At 37.8% G+C, this 18,556-nt stretch overlaps 1 protein-coding gene across 2 annotated transcripts in view; it reads right to left on the bottom strand.

Moving 5' to 3' along the window:
• CUBN (cubilin) overlaps window positions 1-18,556 on the bottom strand; it is a 290,121-nt gene that overhangs the window by 84,374 nt on the left and 187,191 nt on the right. For both annotated transcript variants that reach the window (XM_074266686.1, XM_074266685.1), the window contains 8 exons: window positions 17,514-17,660; window positions 16,081-16,271; window positions 15,572-15,755; window positions 11,555-11,729; window positions 8,152-8,330; window positions 7,073-7,282; window positions 5,925-6,065; window positions 5,038-5,219 (listed from right to left, as the gene is read on the bottom strand). In XM_074266686.1, the coding sequence (XP_074122787.1) occupies window positions 5,038-5,219; window positions 5,925-6,065; window positions 7,073-7,282; window positions 8,152-8,330; window positions 11,555-11,729; window positions 15,572-15,755; window positions 16,081-16,271; window positions 17,514-17,660 (1,409 nt within the window). The remainder of the gene's footprint in view (window positions 1-5,037; window positions 5,220-5,924; window positions 6,066-7,072; window positions 7,283-8,151; window positions 8,331-11,554; window positions 11,730-15,571; window positions 15,756-16,080; window positions 16,272-17,513; window positions 17,661-18,556) is intronic.

Here is an 18,556-nt window from a genome sequence, read left to right on the forward strand (position 1 = left end):
CTATCCTCTCTCTTGTTTTCAGATCACCACTTTCTCTGGTTTTCTTTCTACCAACCCAATCCTCCATCTCTCTTCTCTCTGCTGGGCCCTCCTCCAGATCACTCCCTCTAACCAGGAGTGAACCTCGACATTCTGCTCTGCATCCCTTGCTCTTTTACCTCTGCCCTACTTTCCTTGGTGCCCTCCTCAGCTCCTATGGATTTAACTGCCATCTTTATGCTAATTATTCTCAAATTGACCTTTTCTATCCCAAACTCTTGGCTGACATCCAATCTTAAATCCCATCTTCCTTACAGATATCTTGAACTGGATGTCCAATATGTTTAAATCGAACTCATTATCTTTTTCTCAAACCTTTTTTTCCTCCTACCTTCCTAATAACCTAGAGGGCAACACCATCTTCCCCAGGTCCCCATCTGCTTCATCCCAGACTCCTCACTATGTCTCACAGCTTTCCCCCTCCAATCTCTTTCCAAGGTCTATTGATTTGATTTCTCCTTTGCAACATCTCTCAACATACCCACTTCTCTCCTATGATACTGACATTATCTAGTGCAGGACCCCATCACTTCCTGCCTGGATTAATCAATAACCTCTTGAGGAGTCTAACTGCCTCAAATCTCTCCCTACTCTACTCCATCCTCCACTTTCCTACCCAGGAAAATCCAATGGCTCTCTGCAGTTTCCAAAAGTAAATACAAAGTGCTCTGGCATTCAGAGCCATTTATACTACAATCTCTTTCTGCTTTTCCATTATTTATACATCTTATCTCTCAACAGGTACTCTTCGATTCAGTGACAATGAATGAACAAGATACTCTAATTCTCAGCTTTGGCCATTTTCTCTGGTTGTCTCCCATACGTGGACTGCCCTCCCTCCTGCCCCACCACTCACCCTCTGGCTTCCGTTAAGTCCCAACTAAAATTCCTCTTTCTACTGAAGGCCTTCCTCCATCCCTTGTTAATTCTAGTCTTCCTTCTTTCAGTTATTTGCTATTTATCCTGTATATAACTTGCTTTGCATATATTTGTTTGAATGCTCTCTTTCCCATTTGTTTGTAAGTTCCTTGAGGACAAGGACTGCCTTTTGTCTCAGTATCTAAGCTCCCAGTGCCTGGCGCACAGTGCCTGGCACACAGTAGGTATTTAATGTTTATTAGCTGATTGATTCTCTCACTCTTCTAAATCTTCAATCTACCTTCTAACTTCATCATTCCATTGAAACTGCTCTATGTAATCATCAACTATTACTTGTCAACTCTACTGCTTTTTCTAAATCCTTATCTTTTTTGACCTCTCCCAAGTGTTTATACACTAAATGATCCTCTTCTTCTGGAGGCTCTCTCCTCTCTAGTTTTTGTGACTTTGCTCTCTCATTATGCTTCCTGTTCATTATTCTCATTGTTCTTCCTACAAGCCTTCAATGGTCAAAGCTCTTTCCTAGATGCTTTTCCCATTTATGGGTTTAATTGTCATTTTGATGCATATTATCCTTAGATCATTTTTTACAGCTCCAACCTTTTTCCTGACCTTCGATCCTACCTTGAAAAATGCCTTTGCATCCCGAACTAGATGTCTACAGGCTTCCAGGACAGAACTCTAACTTTCTCTCAAAATCTTTCTTCCTTCTGAATTTCCCTGTCATTGTTGAAGGCACCATCACACTTCTGGTCAAGCTCAGTGACACGTTGACTCCTCTCACACTTGGTAACTCACTTTAATAATAATGTTACTTATAACCATCCCCTGTCATTCACTCATAGCCACCCTCTGAGATAGGCCTCCATCATTGCACATCTAAAGCACTGCAATAGCTTTCTGCTCAGCCTCCCTCCTCTCTAGGGTCTCCATGCTCCAAACCAACCTCCAGCCAACTGGGAAAGTGGTTTAACCATGTGACTGCCCGCCCATATGGTCCTCTCCAGATACAGGCAGGATCAAAGGCAAAAATCTATATTTAGCATTTCAAAGTCCTTGATCCCTTCTCCCCTTCCTATCTTTACAGCTTTCTTACACTTTACTCTCTTCCATAAACTCCATGATCTTCCAATGTCATCTTTCTTCCTATTTTCTGCACACTCCCTTAACTCCCAAGCATTTTACTGGCTACTCCCCATGCCCAGAATGCCAGCATTCCCCATCTCTATTTTTTGTCAGCCACATCTTCCTTCAAGACTTAGTCCAACTAAGTCCAAAAGGCTATCAAACTGTGCAAATCCTTAGATTCAGCGTCTCACTACTGAGTCTGTATCCCAAAGGATAAACGAGGAGACCCACATGTGCAAAAATGTTTGTAGTAGTGCTTTTTGTAGTGGCAAGGACTGAAAACTGAGTGGCTGCTTATCAGTTGGAGAATAGCTGAATAAATTGTGGTATATGAATGTTATGGAATATTATATATATTTATTTATATTATATATATTATATATATATTTCTATAAGAAACGATCAGCAGGATGGTTTCAGAGAGGCCTGGAGAGACTTACATGAACTGATGCAAAGTGAAATGAGCAGAGCCAGGAGATCATTGTACACGGCAACAATAAGACTATATGATGATCAGTTTTGATGGATGTGGCTCTTTTCAACAATGAGATGATTCAGGCCAATTCCAAAGACTTGTAATGAGAGAGCCATCTGTCCCCAGAGAGGACTGTGGGGACTGAGTGTGCTTCACAAGATAGTATTTTCACCTTTTTTATTGTTGTTTGCTTGCTTTTTTCCTTTATTATTTTTTTCTTTTTGATCTGATTTTTCTTGTGCAGCATGATAAATGCAGAAGTATGTATAGAAGAACTGTATGTGTTTAACATATTGGATTACTTGATGTTTAGGAGAGAAGTTGGGGTTAAGGGAAGGAGAAAAATTAGCAATATAATGTTTTGTAAGGGTGAAAGTTGAAAACTATCTTTGCATATATTTTGAAAATAGTTCACTTAATTCAATGCCACCTTCTGCAGGGACTTTCCCAGCCCACTCCTCTGTCAGCAACTGCTGAGTCCTCTGAGACTACCTTCCATCATCTTCTCTATCGATCTCTCTCTGTCTCTGTGTTTCTCTTTCTCTCACTTGCTCTCTCCGTCTCTGTATGTGTGTATATATATGTTTACACATGTACACATGTGTATATACCTATATAGACATATATGTGTATGTACCTAGATATATACATATATGGGCACACACATACATATCTTTTATATATGTATATAATTGTTTACATGTATTTTCCTCCATTATCATATGTAATCCTAGCAAGCCATACTTATGCCCTTCATTGTAACCTTAGATCTTAGCACAATGCTTAGCATAAGGTAAATACTAAAAAATATTTGTTGACTGGCTACATTCAAGAAGTTTATCAATTATTCCATGAATATTCTATGTCCAATTAAAAATGTCTACTTCACAGAAGTTTTATAAATATTGTATCAGTACCTTTGATATCTAGATTGAATCATGGTTTCTCTTTTGGTGCCAGATGATTTTGAGCAATGGTGTCAAATTCAAATAGAAATGAAGGTTACCATGTGTATATAAGGATCCTTAGGAGCCCAATATTGACTTAACTTTAAAATGTAATATTATTTGTTTTATTATATTTTCTGTTTATTTTATTTAATATTTCCAATTACATTTTAATCCTGCTAATGTACTTAAGAATGGTGCAGGATTCATTGTGTGTTTGATATCTTTGATTTGGAGGATAGTCTAATCTAACCTTTGAAATGAAAAAATAACTTGAAAAAAATTAGTCATACTCATTTATTCATTCATTCCACCGTTGTTTTTTAATCACTTTCTACCTTTGAGGCACTGTGGGAGGTATTGTCATGTTGTCTCAGCATAAATGCAATCTTTTTTATGTCTGATCCTTTCTGAATAGCAAAGTGTATGTGTGTATGTGTTGTGTTGTGCTAGATTAAGCTGAATCTCCTACTCATGGATCAATTAGATTGATTAAAAAGCCTTGTTAAATCACACCAGTTAGCACTCAGCCCATAGTAAGAGAGTCTAAAGTCAATTACACTGTGCACAAATAAGAGTTTTAATAATTATTGGAAATGCTCTTCAGAGTCAGGGCTGCGGGGTTGCTGCTGGGACCAATAATGTTGAGCAAGCTCAGGAAGCAAAGCAGAACACAGTATCCCAAGTATGTGCTAAACCTAGGATACCTTTTGCAAAACTGGCTCCCACAAATAATAAGACACAAAACAACTGGATAACAGCTCAGTGAAGAGCAGCCAGAATGAAGGTAATGAAGGGGCTTCCATCTTAATACAGATCCAAATTATTCAAGATATTTTTAATCTGGGGGATGGGGCAGGAGGATAGTCTGAAAGGGACATGATGGAAGTGTGTAAAATACAAAATCATGTCAGAGTGAATGCTGGGACATAAGTAAAGTTGCTTTAGTTCATAAAAAAGGGAAATAGCATTTTATCAAGTAAGTAGTAAATTTGGAGAGAAGGTAAAATGAGAATATTTTTTTAAAAACCTCCAAAAAGATTTATTTAGGTTAAAGCTGCAGATGATAGAGCATCAAAGGGAAGAAGCTGGGGATGTTTGGGGTACTTTTCACTTCATTTAAGATTGCTGTTACAGAGGGCAAGTTTGCTCTCCATGGATTATCTCTTGGTACTATTCTCAGATACAGACTACTGGGCTGCGTGGAGCAAAGATCTGGGGCAAGGCACTATGGAATTTCCAATAATAAGCTTGTGTTGTGATTGAGAGCCGTGCTCATCCATCTGCTGCCCTGTGGAAATATTTTCCTTTCCTTGTGCATATATAACTTTTAAAGTATTCTTTTGTTCTTAAAACCCATCAAAGTTATGCTGCTTCTAAGTGTAAGTGAAAATTAATGAAAGAAGAATTTTTGCAGCCTAGAGTAAACTCCATCCTCATGAAATTCTTTGAATTTGATAGAGATTCAGGTATACAATATAAATGATATTTCAAAACAAGTTTTCTGATCATACACTATGAGTCAAGGGCTCCTGTTATAAAACATTCTGGACCACTCTTAGCACTTACTGTCACAGATTCAGTATCACATGATGAATGATCTTCTAGTCTCAGGTTGGTAAAGGTCAGAGTAACCCGCCTTCCCTCTGGTACAATGATGCTCCACTCACATTCTCGACTATGAAAATTTGCATTAGGATATCTGGGAGACGTGAATATCCCAGAGGCTCCATATAGATACCCTCCACAACCTGCAAGGCATAAACATTAACTTATTTAAACTGAAATGATTTCTTCTAGGAAAAAAAAAGGAATAACAAGAAATGATTGTCTAAAAGTATTTTATATGCCTATGTTGCAGGATTTTTCAATGATTACTTGAGTATATTAGCCTGTGTTATCATGGATCCAAAAAGGAATTAATTTAAAAAAACATTATAACCTAAGGAGAAAAAATTGCAAGAGCAATTGCAGTATACATCTTAAAAGACAAGAAGAATAAAAAAGGTGAGGCACTAATTGAATTATTCAAGGAAATATACTCATTTTTGCCTGAATTTTCCTTTTTTTGCAAGTATTAATGTCATTTGTTTTTGCCTGAACTTTTTAAAAAAATATTTTAATAGTTTTTATTTACCAGATATATGCACGGGTAATTTTACAACATTGACGATTGCCAAACCTTTTGTTCTAATTTTCCCCTCCTCCCCCCACCCCCAGATGGCAGGTTGACCTATACATTAGAGTATATAAATTAAATACAATATATGTATACATGTCCAAATAGTTGTTTTGCTGTACAAAAAGAATCAGACTTTGAAATAGTGTACAATTAGCCTGTGAAGGAAATCCAAAATGCATTACCTGAACTTTTTAAGAAGAATCTAAGATTACTTGTTGAAAAATCTGAATGGATGCCCTGTTTTTCTTAAAATGAGAATTATAATACAACTCACCTTCGAGGCTGGCTTCAAAGACCAGTTTAAAACCCGGGGCACTGATTGATCCATCTGTGACAAACTTGATGAAAGCAAGATTATAACGTGTGTCAATAGTTTCAGGAATGGTGTTTCCACAGAACCTGCCTAGGACATTTCCTGAGGAAATAAAATAGGTGAAGAATCCCATATCAGAAACTAAATCTTGTACAGGAGCACATTGCTAATAAGTTCTGAAGGTAGGATCTCTGACTCCAAGGCTAGCACCCTATTCAGCACAGGACACTTGGTAAAGCTCTGTCCTGGAGAGACTCTGTCTGGAATGCTGGGTTCGGTCCCGGGTGCCGTAGTCTAAGAAAGGCATTACAAGTTAGTTCATAGCCACAGGAAAGAAAAAGGTCAAGAAATCAGAACATGAAAGACGTAAAAAAACTGGGGGATAAAATCACTTTCTTCAAATAATTGAAAGATGGAGTAGAGTTATTCATTTAGCTTCAGTGTAAAGAAAGAACTTTCTAAAAATCCAAACTAATCAATAATGGAATGAATGGTAAGGTCTCCATTCCTAGAGGTATTATAAGAGGCTAGCTAAAGCTATCTAGGGACCTCATTCCTACATGGGGGTGGATTAAATGGCTGGCTTCATAGATTCTTTTCAATGATAAGACTGTGTTTCTCACACACATATACACATACAAGTTCATGTGTGTGTATATGTGTGTGTGTGTGTGTATATATATATATATATATATATATATATATATATATATATAATGTGTCTAAAAAAAGGCTCTGGAAATGAAAACATTCTGGAGATTGGATGCATAGTGATTGGAGACTAATAATAACTGATATATGTGCATCACCTTAAGATTTGCAAAATGTTTTACCTCATTTTTAACAAAAATAATAATAACTATGTATATAGCTCCTTAAGATTGGAAAAAAGCTTTCCATCAATTGTATCACTGCAGTTTCATAGTACCCCTGCCCTTGGCTGTCTAGAACAAGATGTATATGGTAGGAAGAAGCCTTCTCCATCACAGCCATGAGCTATTCAGGAAATCCTTGCTCCATGCTATTCCCCCAGAGGGATGTAGACATTGCTATTCTACCTGAGCGTGAAAGTAAATCAGAAAAAAAGGAAGCCGACACATGCCACTGACCAGAAGCATTTTCCTCCCGGATCTCTACAAAGTCCTTTTCACAATTAGGAGAATATTGAAGGTCCAGGTTTTCGAAGTGGAGAGTGAGATAGTGCCCTGATGGACCCTGGAGATACCATTCACATAGCAGATTTTCAGGGTAAGGATGCTCAGGATATCGAGGGCTTTCAATGATCCCATTCTGTCCCCCGAGTATTCCTCCACACAAAACTGCAAAAAAAAATAATAATCTCTCTTAGAGCCTCTTTTATGACAGAGACTACTTGGTGTATGATGAAGTCTTTTCTGGTGACTCTTGGTTTGGAACTTCCATATAATTTATTAAATACTTTTATTTCAGGCTAAACATGTTCTATTTTGTATTCCTATTGTTTGTGACTGAATCCAACGATCTCTACTAGACTATCAGCACTTTGACACTAAGAATAACTTTTCTCATCTTTGCGTCTCCCACAATGTATAACACAGATCTCTACTCATAGTACAATACTAATATTAAATATCATTATTAATAAATAAATAAAAATGTTAAATAACAAATGGTTCTTGAATTGGTCAGGATCTAAGAGAAACCTTCCAGATTCATGTTTAAGCGAGGTTTCGACGAATGTATTTCAAAATCCCATTTTAAATACACTAAAACTGACACCCAAAAGGGAACTACAAAATTTCCAGGGGCTTAAATGGAACTAGAAACTAGGAGTAATTTCCAAACTTAATTTATTGATTCAAAAGTAATACAGCTCAGCTGATCTTACTATCTGAAAATGTGTTTCTGGCATTTGTGAAATTAACTAATATAGGAATGGGCATAAAAAGTAGAAAGTGGATTTTAGGTTTCACAACAATAAGAAGTTGTGTGATGCTCATGAGATATTTTGAAGATAAAGTATAAAATGATATAAATAATTACCTACTTTTATAGTACTTGTTATTACAACTTTTAATAGCAAGGCAAAGACAAGCTCCATGAAGATAAAATCTTACAATTTTAGAGCCTTAATTTCATACTAATTACATTTAAAAGGAATCATATAAATTCCTAAATGTATATGATTTACCTAATCAGTATTACCTACCTAAAGAGTACTTGACCTTAAATCCGACATTGGTGGAGCTGTCATCTGACCGAAAGTGTAAATAAACCAGATCACCCGAGGACAACTGACTACCAGGCAAAGAGGATCCACACAACTTGGAGAGTAGTGGTGCATCAGAATCCCCTCCATCCCTCACTTCAAGGTAACTGGAAGTACAGCTGGAGCGGAAGAAACTCTCAGTCAATGCCAAATCCACCATAAAATGCTAGCATGGGAAGGAAGTCTGGGCTAGCCTGGGAAGACTTTGGTTAGCACCAGAAAGGACTCAAGAGAGCAATTCTTTGTAGCTTGTTAGGGAGTAAACATGTGCATCAAACCCACTATTCTGTCAGAATTCACATGGTGTGACGATAACAAAGGCAGACCCGTTTATAAATCACTTTGATCCTATAGAATAGCAGCTTTCTCGATCCCATGAGAATCCATGGAGGATTTGATCCTTACAACCACTGGAGAATTGTTTTTTTTTTAATGTTTTATACATGGGGTACATGTAAAAGCATGGACATGGAAGATGGGGTGACATGTGTGAAGAAAGCCAGAAAGCCAGGGTGGCTGCAGCATAAAGTGCCCAAAGGGTGTATTCAGATGTCTAGAAAGAGAGGAAGGGCCAGGATACATGGAAAGCTTTAAACTCCAAACAGAATCTTCCTAAAGGTAACAGAATACTACTGAGTTGACTGAAGGGGTGATGATGGGGATGTAGGAAAAAAACCGTTTTGAAAATAATTCTTTATGCTGTGTGAGGATGGATTGGAATAGGGAAGGGAGTCCAAATGAAGATTATAGTAATAATCCAGGCCAAATGTGCTGAGATCCTGAACTAGAGGAAGAGCCAGGATATATAGAAAGCTTTGAACTCCAAACAGAATCTTCCATTTGATCTCAAAGATAACACAAAAATACTGGAGTTGACTGAAGGGGTGATGATGGGAATGCAATAAAATCTACACTTTTGCAGGCTATGTGGAGGATGGATTAAGGTAGGGAAGGGCTTTAGACAGAGTCCAATTGAAGGCTGTTTTAATAATCCAGGCAAAATGTGCTGAGACCTTCAACTAGAGTAGTGTCTATATAAATGCAGAGAAGGGAACACACATGAGAAATGTGGAGAAAATATTACACGATTTAGCATCTGGTTGAATATAAAGGAGTGAGCTGGAGTAAGGAATCCATAACAATACTAATGTTGAAAATCCGGGTAATAGGAATAATGGAGTTGCCCTTTGTGGTAGTAGATGAGTCAAAGAGGGTGTTTGGAGAAAGTGATTCTTGTTTTGAGTGAGTTTGAAAGGCCCTCAGGTCATCCAATTTGAAATGTCTAAAAGGCAATTGGTGACATGAGACTAGAGCTCAGGAGTGACACAACAGCTAAAGAGGGTGATCTTAGAATTCTCTGCATAGAGGCCATCACTGAATTTATGGGAGTTGATGAGATGACCATGGGAGCAAAGGGAGGAAAGAAAAAGGGGAAAAATCAGAGCTGGTGAGCAAGTCATGCTTGAAGATCTAGCAGAGAAGACTGGAGTGGTCAGATAAGCAGGTGCTGAGCCAAGACAAAGCAGCATCTGAGAGGTGGTCAGTTGGTCAAGATGAAATTAGGAGTCAGAAAAAGTTACAAGCTGGGACAAATTGGAGATCATGGATAACTTTGGAGAAAGGTCTGTTGAACGATGCTGTTGAAAGACAGTTGCTGAGAATTTAGAAGTGAATGAGAGAAGAAATAGTATTGATACAACTAATATAGCGGATTTTTCCTAGGAACTTAGCTGAGAAGAGGAGGAGGGACACAGGAGGATAGCTAGCAGGGATGTTAGGATTTAGTGAGGCTTTTTAAAGTTTGGGGAAATGTGAATATTGGCAGGTATCAGGGAAAGAACCAAGATTACAAATAGGGATGAAACAGGAGGCAATCTGCTAGAGAACACTGGAGCAGTCCATGCAAAAGATGTGAAAAAGGGTAAAAGAATTGGCTTTTACAAGCAGAAGTCACCTCTTCATCAGAGAATGGAGTGAAGGACATAGTGGAAGACAATATCGCAAAGACCTATTGTAATACTTACACGTAATAATTGCTTAATAATCATTTGTTTGTGTATATCTGAGAATCAATTATGAGAGATGTTAAATCAGTTCATGAGAACTGATGAGAATATCCCCAAAGGCAAAGATAGAGGACTTTCGACCAATAATAACTTATCCAGCAAAATAGTACAGTCTATAAGGAGGGATGACTTTGAAAAAAAGAGAGTACTTTTAAGCATTCCTGATGAAAAAACCAGAGCCTAGGTAGAAATTTTGAGACATAGACACAGGAAAAAAAACATAAAAAGTAAATTTTATCTGAACAAGTCAAAAGAAGGGACAACACACACAAACATATATTCGATGCAGAAAGGCATTTAACTCAACCGTGGAAGAAAAAGAAATAAAAAGAGGAAAGGTGGGGATGAAAAAAAGAGTATATTTAGAGAGGAATTATGCAAAACAAGCCGTAAGCTTGGAGAAGGATGTGTGAATAGGATTTTGGAAGAAAATAAAGAGAAAAAAATCTATAACCTATGCCTGGATGGGGTGGAGTGGGGTGGAGGGCACAGGGGTGAAGTGGAAGCTGAATGCAGCAAGCACAAAGCAGTGGTGAGGAGGTCTACTTCCACATGGCCACTCTGGGGATTTATTTGTTTCGATCACTCATGTTTGTTTGTTTTGTTTTGTTTTTCCCAAAGGTGAGAGGATGGGAGAGAAGGGAAAAAACAACTGAATTTTGTACATTGGGGAAAAATTTTTTCATTTAAAAATAAATAAACCACAAGGCACTGATTTTTTTTTAAAGAAGCTATAGAGAAGCTAAAGAGGAGGTCTAATTGTGAGGAACTCAATAATTAATGGATCTTAAAATTGACAATCACATTTATGGTATGATGTTCTTGCTGAATTTTTTGTTTAGCATAATCTGAATACCATGCACTCTGTAGTACTGTGTGTGCCATTGTTGGCAAGCCATGCCATCCTTTCAGACCTCAATGCCCCTCTCCGTTCAGCAAGAGCTTCATCATTTCCATCCCAGAGATTGTGGGAGATTGGATAGATAAAAGGCTATATATTACATGTCCGCTGACTGAATGGGATACTCTGTGTGTCTCTGTTGCTCTCCATGGCTTTACTGCTGGATACAGAGGGTGTGTTTTCTCCCACCCCTTACACTCTGGCCCTGTTCTAACCCTCACAGACCTGGAGAATTTAGATGAATGGATGCTATGTTTCCCTGCAGTTCTTATGCAGAATATGCTTCTGAGCATGGACGTCACAGATTATTGTGGAGCACGAAAGAGGAAGAGCAGGGGGCAAGGCAGAGGGGGAAGACTGAAAGGTAGCAACTTACTTGGGGGATGTTTTGATATTAAACTGATCTTCAAACTGCAGCTTTATAAGCTTCCCACTTGGGACAGATAGGGTCCAAATGCAATCAGTATGCGGTGGATAGTTGTCAGGGTAATTGGGCGAAGTCACGTATCCATCGACGTTGGATTCAGAGAGGTAGATGTTGCCACCACAGGCTGTCAGGAAATAATATCGACAATATTACAGACCATCTGATAAAAGGGAAATTGTCAAGTGACACATGTTTTTTTAAATGAAACCATCCACATTTCCCATCATATTTTCCTTTTATTTTGTATCATAGCTGTTGGGTTTTCTGCCTTGCTGGGGCAGATAAATCCTGACTACCCAACAATGGAATATTTGGAGAATCATCCTGGCACCGGCCAAACTGTTCTGTTATTGGAAATTCGATTCTTTTCTGTGATTCTTGGCACTAAAAAGTTGGCAAAATAAATCATAGCAGAATCTTTTTACCAAGAACTAATTGTTGTATTTCAGTGGCTCTGGAATAAAGGTGTGCTAATTATACAGAGAATTAGGGCTTTTTTCTCATTGCTAGAATTAATTTAAAGAGTTAATATTGGTCTTTAGGCACTTAAGAGTTAAAAGAGCTATTTTTTTCCATTCCCATGAGGATTAGCTTAAGGTTTCTAAAAGCATATCAAGTATCCATGATATTTGGGTCTTCTGTTACTTCTCTACCCAGCTTTTCAGCTTCTTTTTATGTATAGTTTTCCCCCATTAGATTGTAAGTTCCCTGAAAATAGGGAATGCCTTTCGTTCTTTTTTTTTTTGGTACTTGTATTTCCAATGTTTATCATAGTGCCTGGCACAGAGTAGGTACTTAATAAATGTTTGTTGATTCCCTGAATATAAACACACACACACACACACACACACACACACACACACACACACACACACACACACATATATATATATATATATATATGTGTGTGTGTGTGTGTGTCTGTGTGTGTTTGTGTGTATGTATAAAGTTAAATATACTTTTTATATATAGGCATTTACTATGTTACACATTTCCAGTATATAAAACTATATATACTCTCATATATATATATATATATATATATATATATATATGTGTGTGTGTGTGTGTATGTATAAAGTTAAATATACTTTTTATATATAGACATATAGTATGCTATATATTTCCAGTATACAACTATATATACTGTGTCACCTATGGGCAGCTAGGTGGAGCAGTGGATAAAATGCTGGATTTGTAGTCAGGAAGACTTGAATTCAAATGGGACCTCAAACACTTCTAGCTGTGTGACCCTGGGCAAGTCACTTACACCTGTTTAACAGGTCTCAGTTTCCTCATCTGTAAAATGGGTTATAAAAAGGAATGACAAACCACTCTGGTATCTTTGCCAAGAATATCCCAAATGTTGTCACAAAGAGAATATGCTAAGACAGTTGAACAACAACATTATATACATAATTATATTTTGTTATATAAGAATTGCATATATTATATATTCATGTGTATAAATGTATGTGAAAATGTGTATATGTGTGTATGTATACACATTTACACATTATTCCCCAGGACATTTCTTACAAAAGGAGCATTGTTCTTAAAAGCAATGAACATTAAAAAATTTTGTTCTTTGAGCACTGCTTTTAATTAAAGTTGAAAGAAAAACCAGGAACACAATGGAAAGCTTTCTAGTGCTTGGAGTAGCATTGTAAAAGAGAAGCTGGAGACTGCTCAGTGTATGGGATTAAGGACAAATAGAGATTAAAGGCATAGGAAGTAGGGGAATGGGATAGGAAGTTAAAGTAGGTCTTCTAGGTGAGCAAAATGGAGACATAAAAGAGGATTATGTTGTCTGGAAGATCTTGAAATGAAAGTACTTTCATTATAATCCTTAGAGCAATGTCCTTACTGAAAGGGTATGGGGGAGTAGTGGAGGGAGGGAAAGAGGGAAAATGAGGGAAGATTTCCTCAGCATAAAGAAGTCCTGATGTGGCAATCTGTGCTGCTGTAGACCAGACAAGTTCCAGTAACTTATTGTCTTCATGTTGCCTGAGGGACTGAAAGGTAGTTTTGGGTAGTCTGGGTCAGAAACAGGACTTGAATCCAGATTATCCCAGATCCTGAAGCCAGTGCTCTATGCACTCTATACCACTGTTTCTTAAGAGAGTAAATAATACCTTCAAAACAAGCATTTACAATGTACCAGGCAATGTGGACAAGTAATAGATCCCATAAAATAGCAGAATATTTGAATTCTCATTGCATATTCCCATTGGCATGGAACTAATTACTATATTTTAAATGTAATCATAACTTCAAATAGTGCAAATTAGAAAAATGGAACCATTCTGGAGAATCCTTTGTGTGTACTAACCAGGACTTAGCTGTAATGAGTGAAAAAGTAAGATATAGCTACTCAGAACATTTCAAAATATTATATAATATGCAAACACCCTTGCCAGTGAAAGTTCTGTACCTACTGATCATCATTCTAGGAGAAGTGGGCTGTGGAGATGACTCCCTTTGGCATACATTATTTTTTTAATCATTTTCAACTGGGTCTGACTCTATGATCCCTTTGGGGATTTTTGTGGCAAAGACACTAGATATTAGGTTTGTCATTTATTTTTTCCCTGCTCATTTTACAGAGGAGAAAACTGAGACAAACAGGGTTAAGTGACTTGACTAGGAGTGTCTGAGTCTGTTTTTGAACTCTGGTTTTTGTGACCAGAGCTGTCCGTCCCTGTGCCCCCTAACTGTCCACACAATAGTGTGGCACTCAGGTACTTATTAAATACTAGTTGATTGATGGACATATTTGCACAGTACCATACTATGCAAAGTCAGACAATCTGGATAGCTTCCCGCTTGTTAGTTGCCTACAAAGGCAGACATGGCTCAAAGTTGATTTGAGAAGGAGCAGGAAAATGCCAAAATATGAAAAGGGATGGTGATAAATCCATTTTTTATGTTCCTTCCGGGGGAGACATCTATGCTCATAAGGGAGTGACGGCAATGAGCCCTCAGCCTCTTCGCCCTAAGCCGACAGGTAGCTCCGGAGCAGCTCCACTGAGGATGAGAAAAGATGCTAGAAGGCAGGGAAGCAAAAAAGTGTATAAGGTTCTTTGTGCTCCTAGTCCTAGGAGGGCACATCATTCACACTCAATTTAACTTGTTCTGGGAGAACATACAGAAAAAGTATCCCTTTCAAGGCAGCTTAAAAGTGGTTTTGTGTTGACACGGATGTTTTGTGTCACTACCTTTTCAGGACACGAGAAATAAATCCATTCTGGTTTCTTAGTTGGGAAGTTTCTGCTCTTGGGAACACAAAGAGTTTCTATCCTAACGGATCACATGGGAACCTCAATTCAGGTTTCTACCAGTTTCACTCCCAAAGGTGCCTTCTTTATTTCTTTATCCCATGGAAAATTACATAATCAATGCAATTAAAACTAAATCATTTAAGTAGAATTAAATGCAATTATAATCAAATGCAATTGAATGCTTATCATTTATCTTCTAATTAAATATAATTGATAACAGAGAAAAGAACATATTAAGTTGGAGAGAATATTTGTAATGTACTTTGCAAACCTTAAGGCACTGTAGAAATTCCAGCTATTATTATACACAGCTATTATTTTACAGGATATTTTGTTTGTAGAATGGCTCAAAAGCAAGCAGTTTTAATTCTCAAAATCAATCATTTCCATTCCTATTCTAACCAGCATGAAATACACAATTTTGTAAATCATAAGGGAGTTCCTGTGGTTATTTTGTTTATCCTCTGCTTTTTTTTTTTTTATCCTAGCTTTCTCCCACCCCACCCCAATGACTTTCTATGTATTTTATATGTGTTCTGAATGTTTGATGTTGCCTCTTTCTGGTTCTTAGGTCTGCTTGCTAAGTATTTAGAGCAGTATCAGGGACATGGAAGGCCCTGTGTAAGTACTTGCTGAATGGGATATCATGAGAACGTGGCTCATCCTTTTCAGCATCAACACTCACCCAAACTCTGCGCCTCATACTGGATCTTGAACCCTTGGCCTTCATAACTGTTATCCGAAACAAACTGAACAAACATCTCATTGTCCGTGGTGTAGAGAGTGGAGAAGGCATGGCTGCCGCAAAAACGGCCATTTTCTTCCCTGGATCCCAAAGCTGGAGAGGAGCTGTCAGGGCCATTTTTCATCTGGAATCACATTAAAAATAACAAGATATCAATGCAGTTTCCTTCCTGGCTATTCTACGAGATGATGTGCAAGGGGTATCCCATTTTATTTCTGAAAAAAAAAAGCACACTTCACCTTTTGTTTCTAGAACATCAAATTTTTCCCATGAAGCTTTCAAATGACAGGATGGAAGGGTAATTACTGTATATGTAGCAAGCAAGAGAACATAAGATAATATATGTAAAGAGTCTTACAAACTATAAAAATATGTGACTATATTAATATATATTAGCTATCATAATTTTCTACATCATTATTTAAGAGCAAGAATGTTGATGACTTTACCATCAAATAGTCACCATGGCTACATGAAGGGTCAACATTGTGGATCTCGAATGGCTGTTCAAAGTGGACAGCAATGGTAAGGCCACTTGGAACCAGGACGTGCCAGGAACAGTTGAGATTAGGAAGGTAGTTGTCAGGGTAATTAGGGGAAGCAATCACCCCTCTGCTTGCATGCAAATAGCCACCACAACCTTAATGAAGAGAAATAAAAAAGAAGAGACACTCTTAAAAATTTAAAAAACTTAATTATTATTAGTTTGATGAGGCAATTAGGGGTAAGTGATTTGAAAAGACATATAGCAAGTAAGTGTCAAGTGTCTGAGGCTGGATTTGAATTCAGATCCTCTTAACTCCAGGGCCAGTGCTCTGTCCATTGTACCACCTACCACCTTTAAAATCTTAATTCTATTTACTTTATTTTTGAAAATCTCTTATTGCCAACAAAAGTGTAATTATTTAAAACCAATTTTATATATGAAGATCTCTTACCTTCCATAAGTAACTCTTCTAATGTAAACAAATATAATAGTAAAAGTGCCTTATTCTAAGCCTTTCAATAATTCAGTTAAGAACATAAGTCTATTTTGCCTTTTGCCATTTAAAATGGAAGGCATGTTCTATTTCTTGGACCGCTTCCTTCAGTGATTTTTTTTTTTTTTTGGTTTATGGGTTTATCAGATTTTGTGAAAAGAATCAACCATATTCCATAAGTTACATGTAAATTTTCTAATATTCTAATATCTCCAAGCTATTAAATTAGCATTTTACAAGAGACAAATCTGATACTCAAACGTGTCAAGATTCTAGTCAGTCTCTCTTGTCAGAGAAGGATTTCTTGAGCAAAAGGTCATTATATATGACTTATCATAGGTGTTTCCAGGTAGTATAGGATTCACTGTGTATGGGACCCACAAGGGATTACAAATGTAATCTGGGGACTAGGCTAGCTAAATGGGGGCAGACTTCTCACTACTAGAAATGTGGTTGTTGAGTGATGAATTCTGGGTCTAAGTTTCTTCATCTGTAAAATGAGAATGTCAAACAATTTGGCCTCTGAAGTCTCTTTCACATTGAAATCTCTGATTTTAGGAACTTTTTCAGCCTCGGTTCATGAAGATGGTTCATAGAGAATGCTTGTAAAAGGAATTCTCACAGAATTGAAAACTGGTCTTCTCCCTTTTCCTTGCTCCCTATACTCAGGGTTTTAACTTTATTCATTTTGAGTACCTGGCTCAATTTTTCTCCTGTGTTTCAGAAGCTGCTTTGTTCTCTAGTGGATAAGGAAGGGACATGAAACTCCCTTCCTGATTTTCTGAGCTGGACATAACTAACTGACAGTAGCCACAGTTGGCACCTTGCCCTGGTTTCCTTCTAAGTTCGACCCTCATCAATCAAGTGGAAGATATTGTTCACATAATTTTTCAAATTCTTACTCTTATGAAAAGAAGCATTAAAGCCTGCACCAGTGACACTCGAGTCAGACGTGAAATGGATGAACAGGTACTCCCCAGAGGATCGGATGGGTCCGGGGACTTCTCGCCCACAGAGAACAGCCAGCTCCGGGGCGACATGATCGTCTCCTAAGACCAGAAAAAGGAAACCTTGGCATTAAAATACGATTCCTTAAGACATCATTCAGTCAACAACAGCATCGCAGCCAAAGGGCCTCATGCATTTTCCCAGAAACTTCCTAATTCCTAGGAGACAAAGTGATTCTCAAAAGGAAGAAAAACCCTTGGGGTTACTTCATTTTGGCTCCAGATGGGGACAATCCCGCCTGAGCTTTTATTTATTCTTTTTTGAAAAAGACTTCTCTGACAGTTCCTGCTGTCTTTCTAAAAGAAAAAAGGGGGAAAACCCAACTGGCAGCCAGTACTTTTTGGCTCTGAAATTCAAAGGCAGAGGATGGAGAAGTAAAAAAGCATTGCAATGTTGATATGTGATAATGGAGGTATCCGTTCTGCATGGCTATTTACGGCTTAAGACCAGGAATCTAAGACCAAATAAAAGGGGACTTCTTGACTTCAGATCCCATAATGAACCAAGTCTCTGGGAATAAAGATAAAATATGATGTCATTTATATGGGATTGTTTCATCAGATCAGACTTCCTTTTTTAGTGTTTTTGCTGTTATTGTTGTTGATCTGGTTTTTTGGCCAGGAAGACATATGTACTATCAGCAGCTGCAGGTTAAGCCATCTGAACAGCTGCCTGGTGATAGGAAAAGCAAATCAGGGTCATTTTCAGGCAGAAAAGTCCCAAGGGTTACAGAAGCAGAGGACATGAGATGTCTGTGTCCATCATCACTCCTGCATGAATGCTTTGCACCAAGCAACTGTGAGTGGATGGTGAGAGACACACAGACAGACAGAGAGATAGAGACAGAGAGTGGGACAGAAAGAGAAAGACAGAAATAGAGACACAGCAACAGAGACGGAGAGAGACAGAGACAGAGAAAATAAAGCAGTCCTCTCTT

Source organism: Sminthopsis crassicaudata, chromosome 5, assembly GCF_048593235.1.
Source record: "Sminthopsis crassicaudata isolate SCR6 chromosome 5, ASM4859323v1, whole genome shotgun sequence".
Classification (NCBI taxonomy): Eukaryota; Metazoa; Chordata; class Mammalia; order Dasyuromorphia; family Dasyuridae; genus Sminthopsis; species Sminthopsis crassicaudata.